The following is a 23,159-nucleotide window of genomic DNA, read 5'->3' as shown; positions in this document are numbered from 1 at the left end:
AATTTCTACAATAACTTTTTAACTTCATATTTATACACATGCACACACACACTAAGTAAAATTTTGTTTTGCTGGCAATTTTTAAACCATAATACGTGTTTTGAACACGTTTTGTTGCAAAACTTAACTTTCAAATTTTTGACGAATATACAACATTTTTTGCGTACGAGTAAGTATAAAAAATTTGTAGTTATATGGTTACCCTTTGCTGCAAAAATTTAAAAGATAGATTATAGAAAAACAGAGGATAAAGTTGGCAAGACAAGGGGGAAAAAATAAATTGCCTGTGGTTCCAGTTTTGCGTGAAAATTCTTGGCACACATCGTTTACCGTGCCATGAAAAAAAACAATTGAGAATTTTTTAATCGCAAGAGCAAAAAGTTGTTGTTCAACCTACTGCTCGAGCGTTTTTGCAAACATATTTTACACATTTTATAGCGTGAGCACTAAAATTTATTTCGTTAGGGGCCATACAAGCCCAGTGGTGTTTTTTAAGTTTGGTGAAAAGTCAAAAAAGTCCTGAACACAAAAGTGTGCTCTTGTAATATCAATTAAAAAAAAAAAAAAAAAAAAAAAAAAAAAAAAAAAAAAAAAAAAAAAAAAAAAAGATACATTTAGAGAGTAAACGATATAATTAGAAATTATGAAAGCTTTATCATTTAAAAACAAAGTTCAACGATCTAACTACCACGAACTACCATATATCTGTAACCTTCCTTCCAATAGTAAATTTGTTAAACCTAGCCCAGCAATTTCTCAATCACTGATAAGAAAGAAAAAAATTAATAACCACCAGCTCATACTTCCAACATCGTCCAGATCCAATCTCACCCATGTATAGACAAAGACGAAGCTTCGCTTGCTATCACAACCTCGTCTTAGCTGCCCGGAAAGTATAGGAGGGGAAACAGAAAAGCGTATCATGTCGGGTGACAATAAGTCGCACTGCACACACTCGGTAGCAACGAAAGTAGGCACGGAGAGGAAGAGATCGCGAAAGGGACGTCGAAGGAAAAAGTAAGGCGGTGGAGGGGGGGAGGTTGCGGCTTATCGGCGCGCAATCAGGATCCCGCTTTAACGGCCTTGACTCGATCGAACAACACACCGTACTCAGCAGCGGAGGCCTGTGCCAGCGGGCCCGCGTTTTACATCGTTGCAACGTGCACGTATATTTATATACGTGCAAACGCTTTTACTCTCTCGCTGCGATTTTCACTTACCGTGTACGCACCACTCCCCCCCCCCTTGTACATCCATCCTCCTTTTATTAATTTTACGCACACTCGTGAGAATTTTTCGTTCTGCTCCGAGCTTATCGTGCGCTCGTCAATACATCCTTTGGTACTTTTTTTTCCGGAAGATACATTTTCGAGATCTCACCCGAGGATAATGATATCGATCACTGCACGTACAATGCGACACGCGCGTGGAAGCCAATTTCTCTTTCGAGCGAGAGGAAAGCGATAGTTTGACGTGTGTACTAATATATACATGGGTATAAGAGCCCAGACCGTAGACGACGGTTTTCCCTCCGATGTGTGCAGATCCCCTTGCTCTACTCGGCTAGGCGATTTCGCGGTGTTTCTGCACACTTTTGGATGAAAATACATGATCGTCCTGTGCAAGGATTGGAAGAGCTTTTTTTTCGAATTTCTTTGATGATTATTATTATTTATTGAGATAATTTCTCTAACTGCACGCAACAGCAATCAACAACAAAAAAAACGTTGACATCTCTTGATAACTCTATTTTTCTCGTAAGCTAAATTCTTTTTTTTTTTTTCTTTTTCCATTTTACGTACATTCAATTTCGATAAAAAAGAAGAAAAAAAAAATTGTTCGCTTCGTTATTGTATTTATTTGTGCATGTCGTGGAAGTGCAATAAATCTTGTAACCTGAAAAACAATGGATAATAAAGGAACAAACAAAGCAGCATTACCAATCTTTTAGTTTTTAATCATCATTTACACGCGTCATCATTACTTACACATTCATCGATCGATTATTCTTCGCATCGTACGCATGAAAAGTAAAAAAAAAATGAATGAAAAGCCATCACTTTGTACGCTCCTAACTAAGATGTGAAATGATTGACGTTTGGAGGTTTTGGATACGAGGAAGAGAGAAAAAAAAATGTATATCCCAACGCACTTGTTATCTTCCGACTACGGATTCTCGGCGCGCGGAGAGGCAGTCCAATTAATAATCGCTCGATCTCTTCTCTCTTTCTCCTCTCCACACGCGGCTTACGATTATACTTAATCTCGCGACCCGCGTTGTTTTACAATAACACACACCGACAGATGATACGGCAGCGAGCCCAAGAGAAACTTTGTTTTTTTCAAAGTGTAAATCGTTGCCTCTGTTGTTGTCGCGACTCAATTTTTTTTTTTTTTTTTTTTTTTTCTTCAACTCTACTCAACTTGCGTCACACCAAGGGGATAATAAAGAAAAGCCTTCCAGGAGCAAAAACGCAGTTGTTGTTTTTTTTTTCTCTCAAGTTTCCAAGCTTTTTGGTAATCCTATACACACACGCGCAAATACATACGCCAACGCGGTGAATTGCCATCTGCGAGTCGTGTATTTTTAATGATTGACGCGCGAGGTGTGTTGTTATCGAGGAGAGCCCGTGTACATTAATTGTTTTCTTTTTCCATCAGCGACGACGATAAGATTAGCGCGTGAGCAAATTTCCATCGCTCTCTTGCGCAACTCTGAAGTTGCCATTTTTTTTTTTTTTTTTTCTCTCTCGTTAAATTACAACTTTTTTAAGTACTCCCTTCCCCGAAGTTCATCATCGCCAAAGCCAAATAATAAAAGATACAGCCCCGTCCCTGTACACGTGAAACAACAACCACTTGGGTATGATGAAAATCAATGAAAATAGTGGTACAGTTCTTTGGGAAAAATCCAGCATGTAAAATAGGTCGGGGCGCTTGGCCTAAGACGCGCATCACACTACACGTCAAAGAGACAGCGTAGATGTAAGAGAAAAAAATGTGTCGCTACCACTGCTGTATGTACACTTGATTAGAGTCGCCGAGAAATATCTCCCTCGAGTCACTGTACTCGAACGTTTGCAGGCTGTGTTTTTATAAATTTATTGGTGAAACCAAGTACCGAGGAGTTGCATAAAGTAAGAAACAGAGTGGCGATGATAAAGCAATCAAGCGTATTTTCTGGATTTCAGGTACCCCTTGGCACACTCGCACGGCAACCAAAAGACTGAGCGCGACACGGCACCAACGTACTATCCTCCGTTGTTGGAAACAAAAAGACCGTCAAGGCTTCCTCTTTCTCCGCGTTCGTCTCTCCGTCAGATCGAGAGCAGTGGCGGTTTCTCGGGCGCCGGACTACCCAAGTGAATGGGAGGACGACGAGGAGGGTCGTGTTTGATGGTAACTGCAGCGAGTTTCGGCTTGGTTAATGTGCGCGAGGAAAAAGTCAGCTGCCACCACCGCCGCTGGACATTGGTCGTTGCGGCTACTTCGTCGTGAAATCGTGGAGGACGGGGTTTTCGTTGCAACAACACCGGGAGGAAGTTGATTTTGAAAGGACGAGCGAGAAAGGTGGTGGAGGGGACCCGAGGACAAAATGCCGCCCTCCGGTGGTGGTGGAGGTGGCTACTATGACGACAGGAATCCACTACTCAAGGGCACGCTATCCAGGTGAGTTGCTTTATTTTCTTTTTTCCTATTCTCTCTCTGTTTTTGCAGACTCTCTCTTTCTCTCAAACGTATAAGTATAATATCCTCCTTGTATAGTCAGTGTTGTTTTTTCCTTCCGTTTTTTTTGTTTCCTTTACGAGCAGATCTTGTCTTTTGTCTAAACGCGTGTGGTGCTGCGAGGTCGCTGAATTTGTCTTCCCCCCCCCCCCCAAGAGACTTTACAATACTGTGCAATTGTTGAGGTTTTCACGCAAGCAACGACACAGTATCGATGTCTTCACGAACAGAGTGTATTGTTATATTATATCTCGGTATTCAGTTTGTGTCGTAATATTACCGGGAGATATTACCAGTTGTTGCGTATTATAAAATCACTATACTACAACAGCTGTAATACGGATAGGTACACAACGTTTACAGTAATCGGATTCTATTGCACCGATGGTTTTTCAGAACAATTTTGATTTACATTTTCTTTTTTGGATAACAAAATAATCTATATTGCAAATTTGATCTTAGTAGTGTACATAATAATTAATTACAGGCGAAGGCGAATAACAATATAAATTATCTGGAATAAAAAATGCATTCACGTATTTTAATCGATGTTGCTTAATAAGCATTAAAATTCTGAAACGTGTATATATATATAATTATGTGCTCGGGAAAAAACAGGTGAGAACGTAATGCAAAACAATATATAATATGTAATACTTAATCGAGCGAACAAACAACGCTCCTCTTCCGAGCGCATTTATCAAAAAGTAAACCCATAACTCTTCGCAATGACATTCCTCAAGTGTTGGCTTTGTGGTGACATAACAGGCTCACCTGATATCGAGATGCATCCCTAGTAACACACGTATACGATTGTCCGCAATGAGATGATCATTAATTAACGAACTGCATATTGAAACGCTGTTAATTAAATTGATTACATGTATAAATATCCGCGCAGCAGAACATATTATTATAATGTATAGCGCATCGTTAAAAATGTAATAGAGGAGCTAAAGTAGCGGGTGCGGAAATGCTTTTGTTACGGCCGCATTGCAATGGGGTGTGGTCATCACTATCATCGGATCAATAATATATTATAACGTTCGTCTCCTTTTGACGACGCGACGCACACAAGGTGGAAAAAAGGAGAGAAAAAACAACGCACACGCGCGATTGCGCAACCGATCCGATCGCGCGCGAGGAGGAAAAGAGGAAAGAATAAAAAAACAGCTCCGCTTCTTTTCGTTCCTTGGGGAGTGGGCACTTGCTCGTTTTAATTACATAAAGGAGAAAATATATACTTTTAAAGAGACACGTCTACGTAGCGCCACGCACGTGTGTCGGTGTACATGTCTACCGATCGAGAGCCGGTGTGAGATTTTAGAAATCAGCCGCACTGCGAGCAAAGCGCCTATGTGGGTCATTTCGCGTGAACGGCTATTTTACGTGAATCCTGCAGTGTTCAAAAACGAAACACTTGTATTTGCGTCGCTGTAAGATGCCGAAATGTCATTACCGTAATGCGAAGCATTTCTTAATTTTGTTTTTCGGGCTTATTGGGTAGGTTCCTGTGCATTGACTATGCCATGATTTTTCAACACCTCCCCATCCCAGGTGTCAAGCACCATTTCTTGTAACTTGAAACAATGACAAGACGACTTTTTACCCTTTTGAATTCCCTTGGATAAATGATTTCATTTGTCCTATGGTAATAATATTTTTTTAACAATTGGAATTAATTGTTTTTTTTTATATTTTTTTGGAGCGAACGAGTACACCGTACAATTTTTGCAGCCCCGTATTCTCATGTAGCTGTAGTCGCAGTGTTTTCGCGAGCATGGAGCGTTTGTCCCGGTAAAGAAAGCGGTAATTAGGGTAATCTACCTAGTCTCGGTGGTTTTTCAAACTGTCGACTAAGCGACCATATGCACCAAACTAAATTACATTGCGAAAATATTACATTGGGGCCTCAGAAGTGCAAAAAAATTTACCATTACGGTAATGACAAACGTGTCATTGTAATGCTTTTATGTCGTTTTTCAAAAATCCCATTTGAATCAACCACGAATTGTCAAAAAAAAAAAAAAATAACAGCGGAACCGGGCCCAAATATTTCCAGTTAGTTTGGACCTTGTATAATGTAAAATAAATGTAAACCCTATAAATCAAAAGTCTCGTTTTACGTCTGAAACGTCGAAGTTTTCGTGAAATGATCCATGTATTACATTATACAGTGCAACCGACGACGTTGTTGCTCGAGTTCGCGTGAGCGCGAGAGAGAGTTGTGTAACGATATTTTTAGCGCCGAGTGTGTTATTTTAAAACGAGAAGACGAACACACTGTTGCTTTGGGCAAAGAGAGGACCGCAGGGACATTAAATGTTAAACGCGTCTATACGTGTACAATGCGTTCAAATTCCCTCGCAAATTCCTCGATCAAAAGAAGATGACACAATTTGCCAATCTGGAACGACAAACTAACGATGTTGGCTCACCTTTTGCTCGGTGATTTTTACCGTTTGCTCGATAAAGTTTTCGAAGGTACGCAGTATTATCGTTGTTTACAGTACGAGAGCCCAATTTCCTCGTAAAGAGACGAAGAAAGAAAGAAAGGCTCGTACATGCGTGCACAAAGAAATGTCGGTCGCCCGAAAAAGGAGTAAAAAGGAAAAGCGTCGCGGTCGGTGAAAAAATTGTACAAAACACAAAGGACCGTATTTATATGGAAAACTGGGGGCCAGAGGTGGTAGGGGGAAAATGCGTACCTCGAAAAATGTATTAAATGCGTCACGTATGGTCCTCTGCGCGAACTGACCATTGTTTTTCTTCTGCACTGCTGTTTGCTATACTCTCTCCCGCGAAGGGCATTGCACGCCCGCGCTCTTTAAAAGCTTTCTCTCCTCGTCGTAGCTTTCGCAGCGTAGCGTTATTTTGGAACCTGGTTTGTTTTCTGTGCCTAATTTTTTTATTTTTTTTTTTATTCAATTGGTACAATGCATCCAAGCGATGGTAGCGCGTGCCTTTGGAGATAGAGATCAGACTTTTTTTCGTAAAAAAAAAAAAAAAGAAGAAAAAATGGGGCCCATACGCGTTATCGCGTAACTGACATGCCGCATTGAATAACTACCCTGTTCTCTCCACTGCTTGAAAAATAGGAAAATAAATTATTGAGAGAATCTCTAGTCACGATAACAATAAATTCGTCAACAATCCTCGATGTGGGTATTTTATTTTTCACAGCAGCGCTGGAAAAATTTACGATACACGCGAGGGCACTGAAATCCATATTTTACAAAGTCGAATCGAATGTTGTCATGTTGGATAATTGCATCCTGTTTCCATTCGGGGTATCTAAATTCGCAGTGACCCAATTTCAATCGTATCCCTTTGGAAAAACAAAAAACAATTACTTGAAGTCCGGCATCATCATTACCTCCCGGCGCTCACCCCATTAAACTCACAGAGCACCTTCTCTCTCTCTGCTATTTTAAATCAAAGTTCAAAGCACGAACGAGACATACCTCGACAGAAAGTCCATTGTATATCTCTATTAATAAAACGAATAAATCCTAAAAGACTCGAGATGCATCTCTTTTCGCGCCCCCCATTTGTTCGTGGTCGTCCCAACTGCGGGCTATAAATAGTAATTCAAAACAACAAAATTCTCCTTAAAATCACCGCTTTGCGTGGCGCATAAACCTTGCAAAAGTAACGATAAACACGCGAAAGCAACTCATCCAGAGAAAGAGAGAGATGCGCTAAAACCACCGTTGGCTATCGCGACACCTAGAAGCCGACAGTTTGCACGGTAAGGCGGTGTGTCATTTTACATACCCATATATATATATGCTCTTCTTCGCGTTAAAAGAGTGAAAATCAGTAATGCGCGAGCCGCGCGTGGAATTTCCCTCTCGCCTTGTTGAGCGGATTTTTCGGATTTTCTCCCTTCCCCTCTTCTTCTTGGGGGTCGAGGTGGTGAGATTTCCAACGGCGGACATGTAGAAGCACGAAAAGGGGCCAACGATCCGGTGATTCACGCTGCGTATTTGCGTTATCTTCACGTATATACCAACACACACGTATTGCATGTATTTATATATATACATACGCCCATTCGTCTCATTGACCGATTACCGCGCATTAGAAGGAATTTATTGTGTGTATCGCGCAAGTTATTCTTACGTATATATGCAACAGCGGTGGCTGAAACGTGAAGTGACGTAAGGTCGACCGTCTGATTGCCACAACGTACAATACATGGGTATACATGTCATAAAAATGTTTCTCTTTGTGTATGGTTTTTTTTTTTTTGTGCCCGATAAGAAGAGAGTAATTTTATTCTTGGATTTTCCAAAACTGTATAATCGACAGCTCGGAGTCTGAGAGAGAGCTATTTAGAGGTCGGGCGCTCGGGTGGGTTCTCCTTCTCGAGAGTAGCTTTCCAAGGTGAGCCGGGATACCCGTCCGATGAATCACGCGAAAGAGTCGCGCGCACCGTTTCGACGGCTCCGGCTCTTATTGGTTGGACGGAATATATTTTTCATAAACAAACAACAACAATGTATAACACTCCCTCGGTGTTGTTCATTACCACCATCGTCATTTCGAGCGCAACTGGTGTCGATTGGATTCTCCGCGCTGTTTGCCGATCGTGACCTGTAAAACTATTTTGATAACGCGCGCGCGCGGCTGCACACACGTTTCGCTTGCGACTCTTTGTTTATTTATTTATTTATTTTTTTCTTATCTCTCCTCTGCTATCAAACTTGAACCTACTTTCCATTCTTGTACACTTTATCCCCGTTTTTGAAAAACCAGCCTAAAACTCTTTCGACGCAAATTGAGTTGTGTTAATCGCCGTGTCGAGTTTTGCGGTTTCGCTCGGGAGGAAAGAAAGAGAAACTTAATAAAAGGGGAGCTGCCCCCCCCCCCCGTGCGCTCTTGGGTGAAATCAACGCAAGGAGGCTGTCGTTGCGCGAGCTTATGTAATACACGTACACTTGTATATATATGAATATATTGTCGCTGCTTTGTTATTAGGTGCGTCTTTTCATGTGCATCGACGAGGTCGTCGCGACGCCTTGGATAAGTGCCGTCAAACCGAAACTATAAGAAAAAAAAAAAAATAGTTGCTCTGCCGAAGGAAGGAAGATATGAACGTGTGAATCGAGATATTGCGCTATTGTGGGGCTCGGGATAGAAGAGAGCGCGTGTGTATTTATTTCGATTGTATCTCGGATCTAGAGAGAAAGAGGTGAGGTATCTAGTGACGGAAGGAGCAATTAAAATTCCTGCTTTTAATCGTACGTATAGCAACGGGACATCGCAAAAGACGGAGCGATACATTTTCTTTTCCTTGTCCCCTAACGGGGTCACGTGGCTGTGATTTCTTTTTTTTTTCGCATAGGCCTACATTTGGCGGAAAAAATTCCAATAAAGATTTGGGGATCTCCCGAGTTCGTTGACCATTATTGGAACTCGCTCGCCAACTATCCTTTACGCGTTTGCTCTCGCATGTGATATATACCCCGCGGACACTTACGCGTGTACCGTTGAAGCCACACTTGCTCTTTTTTTCTTCCCCCACGCCACGGAATGGCCAACAATATAAATTAAACGACCCGTCGCCTAGAGCCGAGTTTTCGCGCGTATAGGCATACTTTCACTTTGGTCGGGTTGATAAAGCGATAAGAGTTTCGAGCTCTCTCTGATTACTGCGTTGCGCTGCGATTCTACGGCGAGTCGTTGAATGCAGGGCCAAATATGCTCTCGAGCCACGGGTGTTCAATCGTGCTTAATTCATTGTACACCCATCATTGATGGGGAATTTTTTTTTTTCTTCTGATCTCTTTTTTTGTTTTCCCAAGGAATATAATTTTGTTTACCACCGCGTGGGCTATGTTTTCTATGAAAACAAATTTAAAAATGGTAATTTTCATCGGTACCCGATACTTTACGTCCCTCCCCGGGGATTTCGGTAATATTAAAATACACGTCCTCGTGTAAGATCCCGCAAGTTCAGTGACCTCCATATTACGACTCACAGCTGATCACAGGGTGTTTAACTAGACCCGAGGAATCCTTTCCGACAGTACCGTAATACTATTGTTATTTCCTTTTTACCCGTCCATAGCTTCCTTCCCCGTACAAAACTTGGTATCGATGACGTACTTAGCCTTACAGCAACTCGAAAAAAAAAAATAAAAAAACAAAAATTGTCCCTTTCACAAAAACAAAAGAACTATACCTTCCCGAGGGAGAGAGACCTCGTCGCATCGAAAATCTCGCTCGAGCCATTACTTGTTTTCCATATTTATATATATATAGCTCATTTAAGCGCGTCCAGTCTACTTACTTTACTCGCCAAGAGCACGGCGGTTTCTGCACTACTTACATGCACACACATACATGACCATAGGGTCGGGAGACGGCGGTGGATGGCGGCTCAATTTCTCGATCTATATTCACAGACAGGCGCACGACGGCGGCCCCACATGCACAGAAAAAAAAAAAAAAAAAAAAAAAAGCGCACCAAGCACCAACCCACGGCTCTAAAAACACTTTCACCCAAGCTCGCGCTCCGCGCTATAAAACACCACCACCTATACACACGTATACGCCATATATACCTCCTATATTTGATACACCAGCGTGTGCAGATTTCTAACTGCAGCGGCAGGAAGGCTCTGTGTGTGTGTGTAAGCCTCTCTTTCGCCACCTTGCTCCTCGAGAGCCTGCATTGTATATACCTGTATACATCTCGCGAGGATTTATACGTATGTGTGAGTGTGTTTATGCGTACTTTTGTCTTATACCACGCGGGAGGCGACTCGGGAGGCGAGGTTGCCTCTCTGTGCAATACCACTGCACAGCATATACATATATATGCCAGTGGACGGGTGGAGCGGTGGTTAGCCCCGATTATCCTTGTCGACGCGCCGCCGAGTCGCAGCTAATTGTGCTCCTTTTCTTTTTTCTTTTTTTTTTTCTTAGCTCTAAAGTCTCGGCGAGTCTTGGGTTTGTGGCGTTTGAGGGCGTATTGTGGCCGTCATTAGTCCTCGATCGACCTGGAAAAAATTTATTTTGTGTGATACTTTACCAAAAGCAGTACCAATCGTTGATCGGCATCCTTTTTTTTTCCAAAGTTGAAATAATCTAAGGATAAATACAACGTTAGCAACCGCCTCCAAACGAAATTATCATCGGTGCATGCGGAATGAGAATGTTTGGAAAAGGTGAAAGCCGATCGACCGGTACGTTTTTTTTTTTTTTTTTTTATTCCTTACCGATCTTCGAACGAGTAAATCGGGTGGTAATACCACTGGATCAAATTTGTAATTGCTAAAAAAAAAAAAATAATAATAATAATAATAAAACAGTACAAGTACACAGTCATGCTACACCAGCTCGATATTTTACATTTTGCCGATACCAGCTTGGTTCTATAACACTCGAGTGAGCAAGAGGGAGAAAGAGAGATGAAAAATTCATGATTCCTCTCGGCGCGCGTGCCAGTGTTTATGATTCCATTACACGTCCGACATCGGCAATATACTACACGTGTTCGTGTGATTTGTGAAAATGCCCCTCGCCAGCCTGTACACACACAGGTTTTAATTCAACAGAACCACCATCGAGCATCTAACTCTTGATCCTTTGTGCATATAAAAACGGGATTTCTCAATTTCAAGAGCAGGCACATACTACAGTAAATTTTGTACACATGTAATTTATTTGCTAATAAATTTCTTACCTCTCCGGCGTGAAAGCCCGAAAAATCTCTCGCTGCAATCGGATCCCCCGAGCAATTGAAACAATTATAACACATACGATATTTACATCATTCGTTATGATAAGAAAATAATATATGTGGTATCATATTGTTTATACGGATGTGTACGCGCAAATAAAATCATACCGGGCATATACGCTGTGGTATGGTGTATACTACGCGATTTAGGCTGTTATCACTTTTCGATCTTTGCTTTTTAATGAAAACAAAAAAGAACGTATGTAAGAAGGAGGTGGTGGCGGAGGGGGAATCGCGGAAAAGTAGGTCAAGGACGCGCGCGCGAGAGAGAGTATAAGTACGCTGCCGCGGCGCAGCTGCGATTCCGAGATCGCTACGATGATGGCAAAAAGAGAATGTCATTGACGAAGTGTACGCTCACTTGTATACATTATGTACATACGAGCGTGTGTGCACGCGTTAAGTACGTGTACGTATTTATGTATGTATTATGTATGCGCGTCGTTGTTACGCGCGAGAGAGATATCGCGAGTCTATACCCTTCCCCCTCCGCCAAGCGCGCCTCCTTTCTCTCTGATTCTTCTTTCTTTCTTCCTTCTCTCTCGTGCGTGCGAAAAAACTCTCGGGGCCCATCACAAACTTTCTAAAGTCAAAATTTAGTTTGCCGATTTGTGGGTCACGCTGCTGCTGCGGTTATTGTTTTTTTACTCCGGCCCCTACACACTGACCCTCTCCCCCTTCATCCCCCATGGATCGTCTGTTATTCACCTACTCTACGGTGGTCGATAGTTGATATCACCCACGAGAAGGTATATAGGTGTAACCGGTACTTTTATAAATTCGTCACACAATTTTTCTCCCCCACAATTTTGGTCTCCCTCGAAGCGAGTTTTAATTGTATCAACGGTAAAAAAAAAATAATTGTGATTCGTGCCGCTGGCTCTTTTTGCGCGAGTGAGCCGAAATAGGATTCATACGATGTTTTAAAAAGCATAAAAACATAAAACGATGCCCGGAAGGATCGAGGGGCATTTTTCATTTTTTTTTTTAATTTTCTCTCCCGTAGGAATGACACAGCTTAATTGAAACCAACGCGATTGTTGTTGCACACATCAACGTCTAAAAATAAGGAACGCCCATGTAATTATCAACACGATACACGTCACCCTCGAGCGCCACCCCCCACGCATATGGAACAAAAAAAAAAAAGGATACTCTTTTCCGCGTTCCGGTTGTCTCTCCCCCCTCCCTACGCTCGGTTTTCGGCCTTTAAAAGTACGCACGCTCGCTCACCCGATGCTCTAACTTACCCATACTATGTATACAATCAGCCGAGCGAACGCGAACGACGCAAGTATATAAAATGAAGCACGTGTGCAGCGCGGCGAAGGAAAACCAAGCGGCGGCCTGCGAGGCTCGGGAGTCGCGGCTACAAGGCATTCGCGCAGGTGAAAGTCGCGAAGAGCCCCCAAGACGAATGGCCTCCTTCGTACACGATTCTTGCATACCTGTATACACGTACACATCTCTCTCTCTCTCTGTCTTGCAAGCATATACACGTACACAACTTTGGCCTCGAGAACCACCCCCACCTCCTCCTCCTCCTTGGCAGAGGTATTTATATTTAGTCATTTTGCGGAATGGTGGGTATAGGTAGGTACTTATCATATCATGCGGCGCGGGGATTCTCGAGAGTCCGAACAATAGTCCCGCTTGTTTGGCGTGTCACGCCTCGTTTGCTCGACATTTTTGCCCCTAATATCGCGGCTGATGGGGCTGATTCCGTAATCGGTTCCTCGATCCGACTGGGGGTACAGTTTATACGCACGTGGTCTGTCTCGCGTGCGTCAAAAGGATCTCAGCTGATGGGAGGAGAGCAGCGGCGATTGCGATGTTGCACGCGAGGCGCGTGGCTAATTGAAAATTACGAGGGAAAGACTTTAAGGTCGTCCCCAAAAAATGATGTTTGGGCTTTCTCAGGGGAGTAGGCTCCGAGCGTGTCGTGTTTGAATACGATCATCGAGTCACCGACGATTTTCTCTTTCCCACTTGGATTTTATCGCCATCCAGAACTTTGAATTGATCATTAATCGGAAGATCGGTCGACATTTTACACGAGGAACGAAGAAAAATATTTCTGTTTTAGTTCCATCAACATAATGCTCGGTTCAGCAGCGCGAAACGTGATTTTGCAATAAAACAATAATCACACACGTGCGCCAAAGACGCGGAGGGGTCTCGGCTAATCTCAATCGATAAAACGAGAACGCACGCAAGTAGTAATGCCGTTGTAATAGGCTTTGAAAAAAAAAAAAAAAAAGTAGCTCACCGAAAGGTTAATCTTCCCTTAATACGCTGTCGAACGCGAGTTAGTACAGATTCCAGCACTATGGTACACAATATAATATATACATTACAATCGACTGGAAGAGGGTTGCATACATATGTATGTATATTTATGTAGGAAGCGAAATGTGTATTATCATTGAACAGAGCTTTTATACTTACCGAAGCCTCGCACGTTATTGCTGTTTTGCGAGCTGTTTTGCCTTGTTTTCGTCTCCATCGTTATACGTGATCATTGGGATTTTTTTTTTTTTTTTTTTTTTTTCCATCGTTTAGTTTTCCTCTCAATAATTAACAGCATTGTCTACGAAAATAATATGTTTTCAACAATCTCGTAATCGCGAGGCGCACAATCGTTCATTGTTATTATATCAAGTAATAACATGCAAAAAATCGCAGATCAGAGAAAACGCGCACCACACAACAAAATACGCACGTTGTGAAAAAAAAAGAAAACAATGATGAACTGGTTAAGTATATTATAGTACAGGCAATTATTTATCCAGTTACGATAATCGCCAAGGACGCGTTTAACCTCGTGGTTATGACATATATGATGTTATATACGTGCTTCCATAGTATATATGTATACATCCTCGATACAATGGGCATGGTAAACGAGTGTGTCACACTTGAAACAGTAGTGCTTCAGCATAAATTTATCGAAGGCACGGCGGCGATGACCGGACGACATCAACCGTATATGGCGTTTCATTTGTATGTATATTTAATACGTAGAAAGAGTTACCTATTCTATTTATATCGATGAAAGAGGAGAAGGGAGGGGGGGGCAAAAGTGATTCTAATTCATTGAACGACGATTGTTTTATGTATCGTACCCACTTACCTACACTTTTCCGGCTGACAGACGTCGCGTCGATCGTAGAAAAACAGAAAGGAACAATTACCATCATGGAATACCTGTAATTGCCTGTTCTTTGTTGTACACGTATGCCGATTCTCTCTATTATTACTGGATGACATTGTGCACGTGTACATACATGCGGTATTTTTGAAATTCATCAACTCCGTCCGTGCCATCTGTAATCAAAGGGAAAAGGTATACTGTACCATCGACTTCCGCCTCTTCTTTTTTTTGTTCTCCCAATCAATTTACGATTTTCCAATATCCCCCGACATCGCATCATCTCGCAAAATCAAATAGCTCCTGGAAAAATCCCTTCCCCGGGAATGTAGAGGGAGGAGGATGAGGATGATGCCCGTGTCGCAGTCCCAATTAAAAGACGGACTGTACGAGGCATGAAGAAGGGGGGCAAAAGAGATAAGACACCCTGCGTGGCTCGGCGCGGATAATAACCCACGAGCGAGTAAGGCTCGGTGCCTCCTTCCTTGGTGGCTGCAGCTGTGGCGACCGCAAGGCTCACTTATATACTGTTTTGTTGTTGTGACGTCGCCAAAGGGGGCTGTGTGTGTGTGTGTGTATGTGTATCCCAGTATAATACACAGGCGCGCGCCCGGCGTGTATATACGCGATTATATTCCGTTAGACGTTGCTTCTGCCTTTTCTTCTTTATCCTTTTTTTTTTTTTTTTCCTTTCTTTTTGTTTCGCTTATTCACCTGGCGCTGCTTGTTTCTGTGCACACCACACGTGTGGGAATACACGCCGCGGCAATGTGTCGTCGCCCCCTGATGGCCTCCTCTAACGAAATTATAACCCCATTTGCTTTTTGCCCCGAGAGCTCCTTCTTACTCCTCCTCCTCCTGTTCTGTTTCCTCGGTGGCTGGAAATTACGCGACGCAGCTTTTTTTTTCCAGTAGCAGGTGTGCATAAAGACGCGATCTGTCAAATAGTATTTTATCCCTTTACTTTGTACTTTGCGTTTCAAAAGCATCGGTGTGCTTTTCAAGGGGGAGACGAAAGTTTTGCGTGGAAGAAATGAGAGTAAACGCGAAAGCGCGCGTGCGACTGGTTGGTGAGCAAAACAATTCATTGGTGTTGGAATCTCTGCGTACATCCAGTTGGGTTCAATCGGTCGACTCGCAGAGATTTCCGTCGAGTTGGCAAATTTAATTCAGAAAATCAAAGAGTCGCTACCTCCGATAATATCCCAACTAAAAAATGTCGATAGAAAAAAAAAAAGAGCACAATGTTATATCGAGGGGAGTCTCGAGGTGCTGCGCACTTGATAGTCTCGATAAAAAACACCTTCTAAATCTTTTTGGAAACTTTTGTCATCTTTGCCAGACTATGTGGGAAACTTGAAAGATTTCCAGTCATCAAACAATTCTTGGATGGCTTTGAAATTTTTTGGACTTTCAAGGGGCTTTTGCGTTACTTATTCAGCAGCCCTTAGCTCTATCTCACCGTTTTTCATTTCCTACATCGACAATTGTTTCACTCTCGTTGTCGTCCAACACACCTTTTACAGCCAAACAACAACAACAACAACAACACTTGTAAGTATATGTACCGATTACTTTACACTCACCGGCCCGAAAATAGAAACTACTCCCAAAGTTTCGCAAAAGCGTTTCTCACAATAATAATATACACTCTCTTTGTGTGTGTATGTGTGCGTATGCCTGTATAGCGCGGTGCTGGGGAAACCCGAAATGAAACTCTCGGAGCCTCTACCTCGGGAGTGGTCCGTACGAAAAAAAAAAAAAAAAAAAAGTGGCACGCATTTAAATTCATTCTGCATTAGCCGCACCACATTTACACACGATTATGTATTTTGTGTTTTGCCTACACACGCTTGAATCGACCGATATATAAGATATGCGTGGAGATAAACATAATGATCGAGATGCGTGTCCGTACGAAAGGAGGAGAGTCGGATGTATGAAAATATACGTGCAAGTTGTTGTATACTGCAGCTGTTGACCAGTTCCGGAACGCGTGAGCGTCTTTTCTCAAGGACGATGCAACAGAAGCGGCGAAAGAGAGCGAAAGACACACGTGTGCGTCGTAACTTACCTGCTGGCGATAAACGTTTGTCGTACAGTTGTAGTTGAATGTGTAAACGAAATTTTTTTTCTTATCTGCCACAATTTATAGAAAAAAATACTAATCTCATCCCTCTCGAGCCTGTGGTGGTATGTAATTGCCGCGACGTCTTGTATTAAACGTGACAGGCGATTTTGCGGCTCGAAATTCTCAAAGGTGTTTTGATTTTGTAAGCTTTTTGTTGTACGTGTGTCTCCCCTCTTCGCGAAAACGACGACAGCCGGTGCGACATGTTTTTTTATCCCCCGCATCGGCTTTGCTTATACATATTTCAAGACAATCATAATATAAATGATATTCGTAAAAATGTCAAGGACACGCCGTGAAATGCCCCTTTGGTAAGGAGTATCGGATTAATCGACAGGACTGATGATAATTATTAGCGATAAAAGTACACGAAAGGAAATTCGGGGCCCGAAAGGCAGAGAGATTAAAGTATATTAATTTAAGGTCAAAGTCAAGGAGAGACCTTCTCCGTATACTTATATCTGTCTCTTGCAAGCCGTGCGTTGCATGTCGTTCGTTATAACGTGTACACGTGCTGCAACGCGTCACTCTCGGTGTGTATAGGTAGAGGTCAGAGAGTTACACGATCAGAGGCTCCTAATGGCGAGCTGCTGAGGGACGATAAAGACAGACGGTATATTATATTATATTTTAATTATGAAAAATTCAGCCAAACGAATACGTATACGCACGTTCGACCGAGTGACAGAGTTTGCGATTACGTGCACGTGTACGTTAATTTATCTGGATGGCTTTTTTTTCTTTTTTTTCTTTTTTTTTTTGGCATCAATATATTTACTGTTTGCTCGAGAAATTTCGGGTGATCCGGTGCTCTGATACCACCGAGTCTTTTGTTGGATCTCTATAGAACGTAGATAAATATTGTTGTCGAAGTGGAAAGGAGAGAGTGCGATGTTTTTGTCATTAATCCAGGTGATAATTTTATTTAATAGCCATTGACCTGATAAATGGGCGCAGAGTCAAGGCTTTCGAACTTTGAGGACACGATTTTTATTTTTTAATAGAAATGTTGTATTTAGTTTCATGACGATAAATAAATTGTAACGAGTAGTTGAATTTGTGCAAAAAAAAAAAAATAATAATACACAGGCCTATAGGTGAGACATTGTAAAGCAAAAAATATTATATTTATCATCATACACTCGTTCTTCTATAATATTTATTCATTCATTTGGATTTATAAACTGATGTTTTAACAAATCATGAAATAAATAATACACATCAAAGAACAATGTTTTGAATATAAAACAAGAGTCTAGCCATATTATAATCATGTATGCATGCATAGTGAAGATAAAACAACTCCATGTATTTTTTATGCTTAAAAATACATTACTTATCAGCCACTACTTGCCATACATCAAATGTATTATAAGGAATCAATACTCTTGTTTGTTTTGTATGCTGTATCAAATAATGCATCTTGTCATAAAAACAACACTTGAAATCTACAAACACTTTTTTTTTTTTTTTTTTAATCAAACTTGCATTAGTACTTTCTATTTTTATGATTTGAAAATAAATACATTGGCAGCAAAATCGTAGTGTCGAGAGAGTCCAAAGGCCTCAATTACATTCGGACTGATTACCATTAGTTTTCGATCTATTGAATACTTCTACAATAATTAATCGTTGAAAACTTTCTAATGGGCCTCAATCGTACCGTATTGCATATACACACAGAGTCGCACTTATTTAATTGCTTCGTGATTCCCGTCAATTAACAACCGCAAGAAATTTTTTACAGCTAATTTAATCAAGGATCACCTATTGAATTTTCATGAGATTTTTCACCGAGGACGATATGTGGTCAGACAAATGATTTACCAAACTAGTTTTCGGCATCAAGATTATATCGTTAGCATTGTCGCCACTATTTCTTACTAAAAGTATATAATTCTTTTTTTTTCTTTTTTTTTTCATTCGATGAATGACACCTGAAATGATAATCACCGATGTTTGTAATGGTTGTTTTACGCTCTCTTTCTCATCCGCTTTATTGGCCTTATTATTTCTTGCAACTTCAAAACAACACTGATCAAAATGTTATTACCAAAACTAACGACTACTCGACTACCCAATAAGTTGTTGATAACGCGTGTGTAAAAGTCGAAAGTATCCGTATACACACGCGCGCGCGCGCACATAAACTCCTGTTAATCCATCGAAATAGCAATTAACGCTACGTCCCGCACTTCTGACGCACGCACAGCCCACGCGAGCAGCTCAAACGCACGATACCTACAGCTCGCAATTTGCTCAATCCGAGACCTTATAATTTGCCACTCGAATCTATGCTGTATCCATGGCGTAGGGAGCAGAATAATATACGCGTCCTGGGGGAAAAAGGAAAAAAAGAAAAAAAAATTTAACCCAGCCACTCGAGAGCGCATTCACGTCACAGGCGTTTCCTCCTCCTTCTGGTGGTACGGTTATGTGGGTCGCGGAGGAGCAGCGGCTGCTCGCCTAAAAATACACATCCGTGTAGGTCCGACTCTCTTTTGGTTTCTTCCTCCCCCCTCTTTTCTCCTTTTTTTTCTACGTTTTCATTTTTATACGTCACAATTATAAATACCAGTCCGTCTCCTCTTTTTTTTTTTTTCCTCGTTACCATTACTGTTAAACTATATACAAGCTGTAATAAAAACTGCTCGCGTCCGCCATTCGGATGCTCATTGTTGGATTAATCACGTGAAGCAAAGCTTAAGGATACATTGTTAACCACCGGAGTGGTGGGATTTCGTAACTCACTTTCAGTTACAAGTAGAAAGCAGAATGAAAGTTTTTTTTCTTTTTCCCTCATAATTAGGTATTTCAATCGCGCGTAACCGAATCCAATTACGAATTGTTAATCGCGGATGTCATTGTTCGAGTCGCGTCGTCGTTGTTGAGCTACTCCATTATTCTTCGGTGCGAAAAACGAAAAAGTGACTGCTTCCGAAAAAAAATGACTCGAGTCGTACGAGAATCTTTTATCAGGAAGTACAAACTCGGCGACTGGGCTTATCTCCCTTTTTTTTTTATCTGTATCTGTGAACGTCGAAAGGAGATTTTTCTCATCTCGTCTTTCTTTCCTTCTTTTTTTTTCCTTTTCGTTCCACTTTTGAAAATTTTTTCCTCCTCAAAGCACCAACTGGAAACTATTCTTGAAAAGGAAAAAAAAATTTCCACCGCCGATGCTTTGGAAAAAAAATGCTCCATACTCGGCACAACGAGCCATGGGGGCTTTTGAAGAGACGTCGCCATAAAGTTCTCATAAAATTATAATTAAAACTACAGTCTTTCATGAAAAAAAAAAAAAAAAAAAGAATCATGTTAGCTTATCATCGTAAGATATTGCACAATTCAACTGTTACCGGCAAAGCTTTATTAGGCACTAAGTGGCCCTATATACAGCGAGGACGCCGCTCCGTAAAATCGTCCGCGCAAGGGCTCTTCGAGCGACAAAGTAATTTTTACCTCCCGACTTGTCCAATATCGAATACACAACTGTGGGCCCTGGAACTTGTAATGACGCGCCCTAGTGTATGCGCATTAAAAAAAAAGGGTGTCCTTCCTCCGAACGCTGTGATCGTAAAGAAGAAAAACGACTAAGTTTGTACGCGCTCGACAATAAACAGCCACGACAAATTTGTCGTTTAACCCGTGCGAGTCTTACGTGTGGAAAATCGAAACAAAAAGTATAATTTACCACGAAATGGTGCACATCCTTCGACGCCATACGACGTTATACTCAATACATTATATGGTAAAAATAGGACACACCGCCAACATTAATTATACCAACCTCCTTCCCCTCCTCCCCTCGTCTCTCGTCTAATAATGACTCGGTATCTCTGTCCCAATATTTGTGTGTCGTCCTTATACCTTTCACGCAACAAGAGCCATTTGAGCCGTTTCGATACTTTCACGTTTGAAAGGATCTTCCTCGAATGGATATTTTTAGAAACGCGTTAGGAAATACAATACCTATCATACATGTACATTCTAAACGCGTAATGCAAGGGCTGTCCTAACTGCATAACCATAATATATGCATGTGTGTGTGATTCGATAAAGGATCGACGAAAAAGGAGGAGAGCAAAACAGCTCGAGAGTAGCATAATACCACATCAGGGGAGCTACGAAAGAGATACGGGTGAGAAGGAGGGACGCGTGTGTAACCGTTTGTCTATTGCGAGGTCTATTGCTTCCGTAATGGATTCCTCTCCCTCTCTCTCCTAATGAATAATTAATAGCGATGAATTCGATATATAGGATCTAATATGTAAATGGGAAACTCAGAGGAGGAGGAGGAGGAGGAGGAGAGGTGGCCACGTCCTTCTGTCATCTTGTAGCTCTGTGTTTTGGACACGTGTCTCTGCGCGCGTGTGTTTGTTGATACGTGCGCGCATTTGAACGCAACCCGTTGACTGTCCGAAATCAAAATCATATCTCTATACACAACAGGACTCTCTCGAGTAGTGTAGGTAAATATTTATTCGGCAAATTTGTCCCTATTGTCTTATTAAATTATTTATTTACGTCAACAGTTTGACATTCATCATTCCCCTTGGATATTATGCAATACTCACTGACCACATCAACACATACTATTACGTCCCACCGTTTTCCATCCCCATTACCAACACGTGGGTAGGTATTACCTATACGAGGGAAGAGAATTAATATCTAAAAAAAAACAAAGGATCCTTTTATCGAGTGCCAAATTTCATGACAACCGTCGCACGTAATTGTCAGTGGCAAAAAAAAAAAAAAAAAAAAAAAAAACAAAATTAGAATATGCCGTGTATTAATATAATTAAAGCCGGAGCTGTAGCTTGGTAAAGGACGAGACGTGGGTAAGCACACCCCAAACTCTGGCAGCAGAGACACGTGTGGAAAGACCCTACAATATGTATATACCGCTTCGCATGGCCTAATTGTTTCTTCTGTCGGAAAATTGTACTTACCAATCAGTCCTTTCCTAATTCATCCCGTTGGAGAACGCGAGACGACGTCAACGGGAATATCCTGTCATCATCGAGTCGGGGGGTGGGGGGGGGTCGGTGAGAGAAAGAGAGCTTTTTACCGTGCATACATACATACATACATATATGTATAATTACATTGTGTGCAAACAAGAGAGGACACGGGGAGGGGGTGTCGGTGATGATGTTGCTACGTCGTTTGCCCCTGTATTATACCGTGTGCTTGCGTACCGCGTTGCGACTCCCCAAGCGATGGTGGAGGACTCGCTTGTATATACATATACAAAATACACCGGTTCGCCATGGTATATACATATATTTAGCACGTATAGGTATCCGGTGTGTATTCACACGAGAGAGCCGGCAGCAGGCGCCTCTTGCTATTGATTTCCCGGCCTCCTCCTCGGCGGCGCGTCGCTCTTTCTTGTCTCTCCTCTCTCTCTCTCTCTCTCTCTCTCTCTCTCTCTTCAGTATAGCCGTTCGTACGCGTGTGCGGCGAAAGAGACGGGGAGAAATAAGAAACGGGATAGAACGAGAACAACGCGCTACTGCTGCCACAACGGAGGATATGTCGGAATGTGTGTGTTTGTGTGTAGCCCTCTTTCCTCGCGAAGGATTAAATATTGCTCGCCTCTCTTTGCCGGGGGGGGGGGGGAGGCAACAAACGGCCCGCCAAAGGAGAGAACGCGCCCCTGCGTGTGGCTGTGTCTGCATGACGCACACGAATACCACGCGCACCCTCTCTCTGAGATACCGTGAGACTGCATATATATACATACTGTGTATGTATCTGGTGGTGCTAGGAAGTACATGATTAATCTTCCTCCTTGTCGGTGCGTATATCTGTATACCACCTACTCCTTTGTGATTGGAATCTGCTAATTTTCGGGAAATCCTCTCCCCCTCTTGTTCCGATCGATCGTTATGTACACCGATCAGAGAGAACCCGATGTAATTCTGGACATGTTAATTTTTTTTTTTTTTTTTTTTTTTTTTTTTTTTTAAGGCGCACCGATCGTTTAATCGATGAAAGATTAATTATTACACTGTCCATATACGTTTCGTCTCAAGTTATGATGTGCAACAAACGCTGAATACTCAATGTAAATATATGTATATGTGTCCATTTGAGGGCGACGAGTCAAACAGAGAGAATTTGTTAGGATTTACGCGTCTTTGAGATTCCGAGCGTGTCTATCGAGCTCCTCCGCCATACGAAGGAACGCGAGAAATCCCTTTGGCTACGGGTGCACGTAATATATGCACATATGTTGGCGCGCAATTAAAATCATGGGCGTCCGTTTGCTTGGTCAATTATCGATCCTCCCCCCCCCCCTTCCGATACGGTTCACTGACTGGGATGGGATTTGATTTTCTGGTGTTTGTTTAATCATCGCGAAACTCTGCCGGCTGGGCTTCGATTGTGTG

General features: G+C 42.0%; 1 protein-coding gene across 1 annotated transcript in view; it reads left to right on the top strand.

The window, feature by feature from the left end:
* Nucleotides 1-23,159, top strand: part of lilli (AF4/FMR2 family member lilliputian) — a 195,098-nt gene that overhangs the window by 9,114 nt on the left and 162,825 nt on the right. The window contains exon 2 of the mRNA XM_014353081.3: nt 3,192-3,669. Within this exon, the coding sequence (XP_014208567.2) occupies nt 3,596-3,669 (74 nt within the window). The 5' untranslated portion in view covers nt 3,192-3,595. The remainder of the gene's footprint in view (nt 1-3,191; nt 3,670-23,159) is intronic.

Source organism: Copidosoma floridanum, unplaced genomic scaffold (assembly GCF_036245765.1).
Source record: "Copidosoma floridanum isolate Cflo_tuat_1 unplaced genomic scaffold, Cflo_Japanese_pri ptg000006l, whole genome shotgun sequence".
Classification (NCBI taxonomy): Eukaryota; Metazoa; Arthropoda; class Insecta; order Hymenoptera; family Encyrtidae; genus Copidosoma; species Copidosoma floridanum.
This window is presented reverse-complemented; position numbering and strand designations above follow the sequence as displayed.